Below are 8,378 nucleotides of genomic sequence, written 5' to 3'. Positions count from 1 at the left end.
AAAACTAATGTAATTTGATTGAAAAGATAGCTGTTGGTATGTTTCTAGTTTCAATGATTTAGACCATCCCTAGTTTGTAATTTTACTAAAACTGTTAAGTTTATAAATCTTTACACTTTCAAATTTTATCTTGATATATATATATATATATATTTTTTTTTTTTAACTGAGCCTTCTGTAACATTTGAATAAGTGAAATAAATTGAACTCTGTTGTGAAGTGGTAATTCAAGTGGTAGTTAAGTGATGATTGCTTAACTCTTTAGTTACCATGTTCCTGCCAAAAATACATCGCCTTGTTTCAATTCATCATCATCATCATCATGGTTATTATTTAGTTATTAAGCCAGCTGGATCGGGGCAGACTGAGGCCTAAACCACAACAAGAACAACTTAACAATCCCTTCTCCTACCACCACCACCACCACCACCACTACCACTGCCCCTCCACTTGGTTTCTAAGTAAATCTTGCACAAAATTGTTAACGAGCTTTGATTAATCGCCAGATCTGATGCAGGGGTTCCCAAACTTTTTCGGGCTGCCACGCCCTTGGCACCCAGGGACACATTCCTATCACCCCCTCCCCCACTCACCACCTCAAACAAACACCACTTTCTGCAGCCAATTCACAAACAAAACTTAACCAACTAAATGAACCCTTTATTTTTTTTTGTTTTACATCCATCGCCCCATTTTGGCCACCCACACCCCATATTATTGCCCAGCTTTTCTTCAACACCCTCCTGGATCTTTGCAGTATCACCCACTTTGGGAACCACTGATTTAATGTTTGTTTTCCATGCTGGCATGAGTTGGACAGTTTGAGGGGAGCTGGTGAACCAGAGGACTGTACTAGACTCCAGTGTCTGCCTTGGTTGGATGCCCTTCCTAATGTCAACCACTTTACAGAGTGGACGGGGTGCCTTTTCTTTACTCTAGGCACAAGGCCCGAAATTTTTGGGGTGTTGATTAGATCAACCCCATTATGCAACAGTTAATTTATTGACCCCGAAAGTATGAAAGGCAAAGTCGACTTCGGTGGAATTTGAACTCAGAATGTAAAGACAGACAAAATACTGCTAAACATTTCACCCAGCTTGCTAATGTTTCTGCCAGCGACACAAGGCCTGAAATTTTTGTGGAGCGGGGCTAGTCAATTAGATCGACCCCAGTATGCAACTGGTATTTAATTTATTTACCCCCAAAAGGATGAAAGGCAAAGTCGACCTCGGTGGAATTTGAACTCAGAATGTAAAGGCAGATGAAATACTGTTAAGCATTTTACCTGGCGTGCTAACGTTTCTGCCAGCTTGCAGCCTTGGACTGGATGCCTTTTAGGTGACACTGGCTCTAGTGAAGTCATCATGTAACTCGCAAGACGAGACCCCCACTTCAACTGAGTGGAGGGATGTGGCTTTATGCCAGGTGTAGAGAGGCTAAACTATGATAGAAAGACAGCAACAGATGTCTTGCTGTAGGGATATATATGGTTACCCCGTTTGAAAAAGAGGCTGGTGGGGAAGTTATGTCAAGGTGCACCCAGTTTTGAAAATAATGTGGAATTTAATAAAATAACTGCCATTATTATCCCTTTAGCATTCAGGGGCTGGCTCTTGTGCGGGTGACACATGAGGTTTTTCGAGCGAGATCGTTGCCAGTGCCCCTGGACTGGCTCTTGTGCTGGTAAGATCACCATCATCAATTCACCACAGGGAAAGTTCGCCATAAGAAATGTTCAATGCAAGGAAAGTTTAGAGAGAGATAGGTTCACAGTAGAATAATAATAAAAAAAACCTTATTTTCAAATTCTAAAGTCCATGGTGAACTTTCTTCATCGTGAATTAAAGGCGGTGAACTCTCCTGCAATGAATTGATGGCAGTGATCTTAACCTGTAACCCTTATTTATTCACATTGTTTTGAATTAATCATGCATTATCTCATAGCTTTGGGATTTCAATGATGTGATTGTTTATTTTTAGAATTACATTGTAGGATAGGTGTGAGAGGTCATATTTGGCCAGTTTGAACATAAAACTGGTAGACTATTATGGCTGCATTTGGTCAGTTTAAATGCTGAAAGATTAAGCTAGTGTTTGGAACATAAATTCACCTTCAGCACCCTGTAAGTGCATCATGTCACCATATGAGTTTTCTCCCCTGTAACAGCAGGGCAGTGGCGTGAGAATCATTTCTAGAGAAAGTGCAGTGTGCTAAAGTTGGCATGAAGTCTTAAAGGAAGGTTTTAATTTAGATCACTTTAAAATGGGTATTTTATATCATAGGACTAGGGGTGGTCTCAGGCAGGTTACTAGTCAAACGGTTAAAGAAGCAAACTAGATTTCAGTTGCAACATCTAGCAATCAAAAGGTGAGTCCCGTGTGAGCTTAGTCATGGCTTCAGCATTGCTGAATTCAAGGAATGAACATGCACACACGCACACAAATATCCCATGAATAGGCCAGACATTTTTAATGACTTCATGTTTGTGTAAATTTACTTAAAGATTTATGTGGATTTTAAAAAGCTCTTTAACCCTTTCATTACTGTATTTCTGTTGAGATGCTCTGTGTTTCTTCCAATTATTTTAAATATAACAAAGAATTTAGTAAAATAACATCATTATCATTGAGTTAGTGTTAGGAACATAAATTGTGACTAAGATTTGGTGGAAGATTTTAATTCAAGACTTATGAAAACAAGACATTTGTACCAAAGAACCAGAGCCAGTTTCAGCTGGGTTGGTAACAAAAGGGTTAAGCAGTTTAAATCATAATGAATGGTGGCTGTTGTGTAACTCCTGTGGTGACTATTTTTATATGACTTCTGTTATATTTCCTGTTGTTGTTTGCAGGTATTTAGTTTGTTGTTTATAAATCATGGCAGCTACAGAACCAAGACAATGGGAAATCCATCTCCCGATGCCATCAAAACGTGTATTTGCAACTCCTGTTATTCTTAATGACAAGTTATACGTCATTGGAGGTTGTGATATGTGTGGCAAGCCACTAGCTAACTTTGAGATGTATGACTTGAAAGCCAATACATGGACAACCTTCCCTGGCATTCCAACTAAAAGAGCAGGTGCTGCCGCTGTCGCTGTTGGAAAGAAAATCATTGTGCTTGGTGGTGTGTCTGAGACTCAAAAGCCTCTTGATTCAGTTGAGATCTTTGATACTGATACAAATGAATGGACTGTTGGAGAGAGCATGAGGGAAAGCTTGCTTGGAGTTCCAGCAACTGTTCACGGTAAGAATTTTGTTTCTCTTTAACCTTTCGCTAAAATTATCACGTGCATGTAAATATACCATATTTTATTTTTATTTTTAAAAAATGTATAAGCATGTTAGACTCATCCCATTCGTAGGATTTTCGAGCGAGATCGTTGCCAGTGCCCCTGGACTGGCTCTTGTGCGGGTGGCACATAAAATGCACCATTTTGAGTGTGGCCGTTGCCAGTATCGCCTGACTGGCCTTCGTGCGGGTGACACGTAAAAGCACCCACTACACTCTCTGAGTGGTTGGCGTCAGGGAGGGCATCCAGCTGTAGAAACTCTGCCAAATCAGATTGGAGCCTGGTGTTGCCATCTGGTTTCACCAGTCCTCAGTCAAATCGTCCAACCCATGCTAGCATGGAAAGCGGACGTTAAACGATGATGATGATGATGATGATATTCAGGAAAAGAGTCGGGGACAAAATTATCGCATAGGACCCAGGGTGAGTTTTTGAAATATGTATTTGGAGAGGAAATGCATCTAATATGCTATTAAATATGGTACTTTGTTTCGTGGAAATAATTGGTTTCAAATTTTGGTACAAGGCCTGCAATTTTGGGGGAGGGGGCTAGTCAATTACATCAACCCCAGTGCTCAACTGGTATTTAATTTATTGACCCCGAAAGGCTGAAAGGCCAAGTCAAACTTGAAGTTTGAACTCAGAACTTAAAGAAGAATGAAGCATTTTGCTCAATGTGTTAACAATTCTTACAGTTCACCCTGGAAATAATTGATAAGCATTAAAATAAAAATTAATGAGAAAATATGATCAGGCTGTAAATTATTACAATTCCAATTTTTAACAAAATTCTCACAAAACCTGTTATATTTATTATATGTCCACTGAATTAAGTTTACCATTTTATAAGCGTTTTGTAATTTACATAGTGATGATGATTTGATAAGCATTGGCAGTCCAACCCATGCCAGCATGGAAGGCAGATGTTAAATGATGATGATGACAAAATTTATAACTTTTCACTCTACAGTTGTTATTGTGGAGTGATCATGCCTAGCATTTTCACTCCACACTGATCGTATCTTAAGTTTTTACTCTACAGCAAACATATTTAAAGTTTTCACTCTGCAGTGAACATGCCTGGAGTTGTCATTCTATGGTCTATATATATATATATATAAATATGCATTTACTGCATCTCCTGCTCTTTCTGTCCTTCTCTGTACATCAGTCAAACAGGATGCTGCTTGGCTGGCCGGTTCGCGAAGCACCTCCGAGACATTAGACTTGGCAGTGACACCCAGTCTCGAGCCATTTCCGCTCTACCGGTCATTCATTACAACACCAGTTTGTTAGATCTTGTCAAACTGTCCGTTCCTTGCCAGCATGGAAGATACAAATATTAAATTAATGTATATTTGTATGTGTATGTAGACCGTTGTTTTAATGTATATTATTCTTTCATCATTACCATCATTTAATGTTCGCTTTTCTATGCTTTCATGAGTCACATGGAATTTGTTGTGGTAGATTTACTATGGTTGGATGTCCTTCCTGTCACCAACACTTGCCTGTTTCCAAGCACGGTAATATTTCAGCATGGAAGACAGGAAATGAACAGCATCGCTTGTATGATGGTCACACTCATTTACAACCATCAAATCGTATCGAGACATGGCTACACACATACATACATACATACATACTTTGTTGTTGATCCGATCAACGGAACAGCCTGCTCGTGAAATTAACGTGCAAGTGGCTGAGCACTCCACAGACACGTGTACACTTAACGTAGTTCTCCGGGGGATATTCAGCGTGACACAGTGTGACAAGGCTGGCCCTTTGAATTACGGGTACAAAAGAAACAGGAAGTTAGAGTGAGAGAAAGTTGTGGTGAAAGAGTACAGCAGGGTTCGCCACCATCCCCTGCCGGAGCCTCGTGGAGCTTTAGGTGTTTTCACTCAATAAACATTCACAACGCCCAGTCTGGGAATCGAAACCGCGATCCTATGACCGCGAGTCCACTGCCCTAACCACTGGGTCATTGCGCCTCCACATATACATACTTATATGATGAGCTTCTTTCAGTTGCTTTTGATGCAGGTGCCATGTAAAAAGCACCAGTGTTAGTGCCACGTAAAATGCACTGTTGCTGGTTCAACATAGAAAGCACTCGGTTCACTCTGTAAAGTGGTTGGCATTAAGAAGGGCACCCAGCTGTAGAAAGAAACTCTGCCAAAACATACTATGGAACCTGGTGCAGCCCCTGGCCATGCCAGCTTCTGTCAAACTGTCCGACCCATTCCTGCATGAAAAATAGACATTAAATGTTAAAGAAGAAAGAAAGAAAATCCACTCACAAGCCTGGGGCTAAAGTAGATGTTTGCCCCAGGTGCTGCACAGTGAGATTGAAACCAAGATCACATGATTGTGAAGCAAGCTTGTTAACCACACAGCCATGCTTGTGCCTTTCCAAAATATAAAATTTTAAATAGGTTTAGAAAAAATAATTTAGCTATTGTATCTGTGTGTGTGTGTGTGTGTAGAATATTATATTTCCATAGAAACCAAATCTTAGAGATTGATGTTATGAAACCTGCTCTGTTCATTTTTATTTTTCAACATACAGATGGTAATGTAATTGTTGTTGGCGGTATGGCAGCAGATGGAAACCCTCGTAACTATTTCATGTCTTACGATGTGGAGAAAAATGTCTGGAAAAGCTTACCACCGATGCCCACCGAACGCTATGCAACTTTCTCCTTTCTTGTAGATAACCAACTCTATGTAATAGGTAAGTCTGGAATTGGTCAGCAGCCAACCATGTTATCAGATTTGTGTTTTTACTTTATTAAACCTTTTAAGAGTGTGTGTGTGTGGTGGTCGTGTTTGTTTGTGTGTGTGTGAGAGAGAGAGCGAGAGAGTTTGTGTGTATGTATTGTTGTTGTTCAGCCCCAGGTTGGTCTTCATTTAGTAGACCGATGACCAAAGGCCAAGATAATTACAATTAATGAACAAAAAAAAATAAATTTTAAGGTCCTTCTCATGCCAAGGGCTTGTTACGATGGTTTCCTAGATTCTGTAGCATATACAGGGTATCCATAAATTACCTTTACAATTAAAAAAAAAAGAATGGGGTCAGAGATAATAATCCTTTCTACTGTAGGCATAAGGCCTGAAATTTTGGGGGTGGAGATAAGTCAATCACGTCGACATCAGTACTTGACTGGTACTTAATTTATTGACCCCAAAAGGATGAAAGGCAAAGTCGACCTCGGCAGAATTTGAACTCAGAATCTAATGAATCAGGAGAATGCCACTAATCATTTTTGTCCAACTTGCTAATGATTTTCCCAGCTTGCCATTGATATCTTTTGTATAATATGAATAAAATTGTTTTATTTTGTTTTCTTAACAGGTGGACGGCAAGGTAAACTTCCAGTCGATGTCTTTGAAAAGTTTGACTTCTCTTCGAATGAATGGGAAACTTTACCAAATATCCCCTCAAAGCGAGTCTTTGCTATGTATGTTACTGATGACATGCATATTTTCAGTGTTGGAGGATTAAATCAAAAAGCAGAGGATGGATTCTCAAATATCTTGGAATGTTATAACATTGTAGAAAGTAAGTCCTTTATGGCATGTCCTAATTTTTCTGTATTTTGCTATATATTTGATAGACTCCGTCGGTCACGAATGGCCATGGGTTCACCTAAGAGGTTCCCCTCTGGGATACAAGTCTGGGAAGAAAGTTGCCTCATTGGCGAACACACAGCCTGGGGGTGTCTTTATGGAAGACCAGCAGTCGCCTGTGCATACCAGCCTCCCCTTTCCATGCCACCGATGTTATCCAAGGGAGAGGCAAAGGGGCCACTAGAGCTTGGCACCAGTGATGTCGCAACTCATTTCTACAGCTGAGTGAACTGGAGCAATGTGAAATAAAGTGTCTTGCTCAAGAACACAACACACAGCCTAGTCCAGGAATCGAACTCACAACCTCACGATCATAAGCTCAAGGCTCTAACCACTGAGCCATGTGCCTTTACTATATATATATATATATATATATCGCCAAGCCAACATGGCAGTCCCAAATATAGGACTAATGCTGCCGTGGATTAGCTCTGTGTCCTTTATAACCTTCGAACAGGGGAGGTCAGCAGCTTCCCCTTGCTGGTTTGGCATCTGCAGACTAGGCTAGACACTCTGAAACTAGTCTAGTCTGCAGATGCCAAACCAGCAAGGGGAAGCTGCTGACCTCCCCTGTTCGAAGGTTATAAAGGACACAGATTTGTGTGTCACATAGCTAGCTAGAGGCGATGGCCTCTTGGAGCTAATCCACAGCAGCATTAGTCCTATATTTGGGACTGCCATGTTGGCTTGGCAATAATTATTAATTTCCAGTACCGCTGCCGTAGTCTCCTTTAGAGAGACTTAGAAATATTAATATCTCTATTATATATATATATATATATATAGTTCAAAACAACAATAACAAAAAAACAAAAAAACAACAAAGTGAGGACGTGATATGGATAGTATTATTGGACGCTCAGGAAAGGAAAGAGAGATTCTAAATCTCTCAGAGAGATATACAGTAGCAGCACCATAAAGTAATAACATTTTGCCAACATAATGTGGCAGTCCTAGGACGGGATGAATGTTACTGTTATTTAGCCTCAGGAAACAGCGTTGCCAGATGGCTATACAACACAAAAAATAAAGGGCAATAACCCAGAAACCTGTCTATGGATGCGAGGTTGTGCTGGGTGGAGGTGCTGATCTTCCCTGTTCGGAAACATGAGGACACGAAATTTTTTGTGTCGTATAGCCAGCTGGAAACGATGTTTCCTGAGGCTAAATAACAGTAACATTCGTTCCATCCTGAGACTGCCACATTATGTTGGCAAAAAGTCATTACTATATATATATATATTTGGTTTTAAATAGCATAAAACCAATTGATGAAAAAATCAGTTGTTAATGTTCCTTGTATTGGTGTTTTTGTCTCCCTTTTCTGTCTGTTGTGTTTTCATCCATTTTTTATCTATTTTTCGCTTTGATGTCTAACTTTTGAAATATATATATATGCACCAGCATGACCGCAGCCACTTGGCTGAAACACATAAATAAATTAAAAAT

At 40.0% G+C, this 8,378-nt stretch overlaps 1 protein-coding gene across 6 annotated transcripts in view; it reads left to right on the top strand.

Annotated features, from left to right (window-relative positions):
* The window catches only part of LOC106878190 (kelch domain-containing protein 8A), a 21,976-nt gene that overhangs the window by 10,000 nt on the left and 3,598 nt on the right, over positions 1–8,378 (top strand). For all 6 annotated transcript variants that reach the window (XM_014927331.2, XM_014927334.2, XM_014927333.2 and 3 more), the window contains 3 exons: positions 2,853–3,247; positions 5,866–6,030; positions 6,655–6,861. In XM_014927331.2, coding sequence (XP_014782817.1) covers positions 2,878–3,247; positions 5,866–6,030; positions 6,655–6,861 — 742 coding nt within the window. In that variant the 5' untranslated portion in view covers positions 2,853–2,877. The remainder of the gene's footprint in view (positions 1–2,852; positions 3,248–5,865; positions 6,031–6,654; positions 6,862–8,378) is intronic.

The sequence above is a fragment of the Octopus bimaculoides genome, chromosome 1 (genome assembly GCF_001194135.2).
Source record: "Octopus bimaculoides isolate UCB-OBI-ISO-001 chromosome 1, ASM119413v2, whole genome shotgun sequence".
NCBI lineage: Eukaryota > Metazoa > Mollusca > Cephalopoda > Octopoda > Octopodidae > Octopus > Octopus bimaculoides.
Note: the sequence above shows the minus strand (reverse complement) of the source record. Positions and strands in the feature narration are given on the sequence as shown.